The sequence below is a fragment of the Austrofundulus limnaeus genome, unplaced genomic scaffold, assembly GCF_001266775.1.
Source record: "Austrofundulus limnaeus strain Quisiro unplaced genomic scaffold, Austrofundulus_limnaeus-1.0 Scaffold513, whole genome shotgun sequence".
In the NCBI taxonomy this organism is placed as follows: Eukaryota; Metazoa; Chordata; class Actinopteri; order Cyprinodontiformes; family Rivulidae; genus Austrofundulus; species Austrofundulus limnaeus.
Genome location: NW_013952915.1, coordinates 434210 through 436373, shown reverse-complemented (window position 1 = coordinate 436373; position 2164 = coordinate 434210). Strand labels below are relative to the sequence as shown.

The following is a 2164-nucleotide window of genomic DNA, read 5'->3' as shown; positions in this document are numbered from 1 at the left end:
TGTCACATGATCGTCACATGATCGTCACATGATCGTCACATGATTGTCACATGATGTCACATGATCGTCACATGATCGTCACATGATCGTCACATGATTGTCACATGATCGCACATGATCGTCACATGATTGTCACATGATTGCACATGATCGTCACATGATTATCACATGATTATCACATGATTATCACATGATCATCACATGATCATCACATGATCATCACATGATCGTCACATGATCGTCACATGATCATCACATGATCATCACATGATTATCACATGATCGTCACATGATCATCACATGATGGATCTGACAGGTACTCACTGGTTGTGTCAGCTGATGAGCATATCAGGCATCAGCAGCTTCTCAGAGTTTAACCTGACCTCTGACCTTTGACCTCTGCCTGTCTCCAGACATCGATGAGTGTGAGAGAAACCCCCTGCTGTGTCGGGGGGGTGAATGTGTAAACACAGAGGGCAGYTTCCAGTGCGTCTGCCCCGACGGACACACGATCGCTCCTGACGGCTCGGCCTGCCTCGGTGAGAAACTTTTATCTGTGGATCAGTTTGGGTTTGAAGTGAGGGCGGAGCTTCATCTGCTGACTCCGCCTTTAGAATCAACAGAAAAACACTTTCACCTACAGTGGAGACACTACATGATCACTCACCTTTGATTTTATCTGTTTATTACCATTAATTAACTCAGATTATTAACATTAAATCAATTATTACCATTAATTAACTTAGATTATTAACAAAAAATCAGTTATTACCATTAACTTACTTAGCTAATTTATACCAATAATCACCTTAGTTTATTAAGATGAACTCAGTTTATTACCATTACTTACCTCAGTTTATTATCATTAATTACCTTAGGTAATTTACATTAATTAGCTCAGTTTAGGACAAATCTTGACTAGTCCTTTGAATCTTCCTTCATTGACATTATATAMAAATGTTTTTAAAAACAGTTTAATTGTTTCTCGATGTTCAAATAGTTAAGAGTCATTTTAGTGTTTTGTGCCAGTTTTGTTTTGAAACAAAAATAAAGGGCTGACTGATGAAACGTGGATAATAAATGTGCTTTKTTCCCAGATATAAACGAGTGTGATCTGAGCGACAGGCTGTGCAGGAACGGCCAGTGTGTGAACATGATCGGCCGCTACCAGTGTGTGTGCAACACAGGCTATAAGTCCACTGAGGACAGACTGGACTGTGTAGGTAGGTCCTGAAGCCTCAGACTGATGGTGATGATGATGATGATGATGATGGTGATGATTGTGATGATGGTGGTGATGATGATGATGGTGATGATGATGATGGTGGTGATGATGATGATGATGATGATGGTGATGATTGTGATGATGGTGGTGATGATGATGATGGTGATGATGATGATGTCTCTGCTGCTCAGACATTGATGAGTGTACGATCGAGAACGGCGGCTGTGAGTCTTTCTGCACCAACTCTGAGGGCAGCTACGAGTGCAGCTGCCGCGGCGGCTACGCCCTGATGCCGGACCTGCGGACCTGCACCGGTCAGTCCCAGCTCGGCCTCTCTTATTTACTGTAACCGTTTCGTACCCAGCTGCTAACAAACCGTCAGTCTCCAGGTACTGAGTGGGAGTCTGGTTTGGCTCCGCCCCCTTTCTATCAAACTTGCAGAGTTTTCAGTGAAGGCTCTTTTATGTAGAAACAGAGCCAAGCGCTGGGCCAACCAGCTTAGACTTCACACAGTTTGTGCCTCTCAGGAGTCAGGGAGTGACAGACACTGTTACCACGGTGACCTTGCTTCCTGGCTGACCCGGTCTTCTCTGTCCCTCTTCCTCAGACATCGACGAGTGCGAGGAGACCCCCGAGGTGTGTGACGGGGGGCAGTGCACCAACACCCCGGGGACGTTCCAGTGTCTGTGCTTCGACGGCTTCATGTCCTCAGAGGACATGAAGACCTGCCTGGGTACGTCTGGACCAGGGTTGTACAAAGTACCTCAGAGTGATACTTCAGTAAAAGTACAAGTATCTTATCATAAAAATACTTTGGTAAAAGTTAAAGTCTTCTCTGAAAATATTACTTGAGTAAAACTTTTAAAGTATCTGATACTTTTTGTACTTAAGTATCAAATGTAAATTTCTGACACAAACTCTTTTTAAGTATTAAAAGTA

The 2164-nt window shown here is 43.4% G+C and overlaps 1 protein-coding gene across 1 annotated transcript in view; it reads left to right on the top strand.

Moving 5' to 3' along the window:
* Nucleotides 1-2164, top strand: part of LOC106530372 (fibrillin-1) — a gene marked incomplete at its 5' end in the record, with an annotated part of 60709 nt that overhangs the window by 13830 nt on the left and 44715 nt on the right. The window contains 4 exon segments of the mRNA XM_014025971.1: nucleotides 414-539; nucleotides 1098-1223; nucleotides 1417-1539; nucleotides 1833-1958. Coding sequence (XP_013881425.1) covers nucleotides 414-539; nucleotides 1098-1223; nucleotides 1417-1539; nucleotides 1833-1958 — 501 coding nt within the window.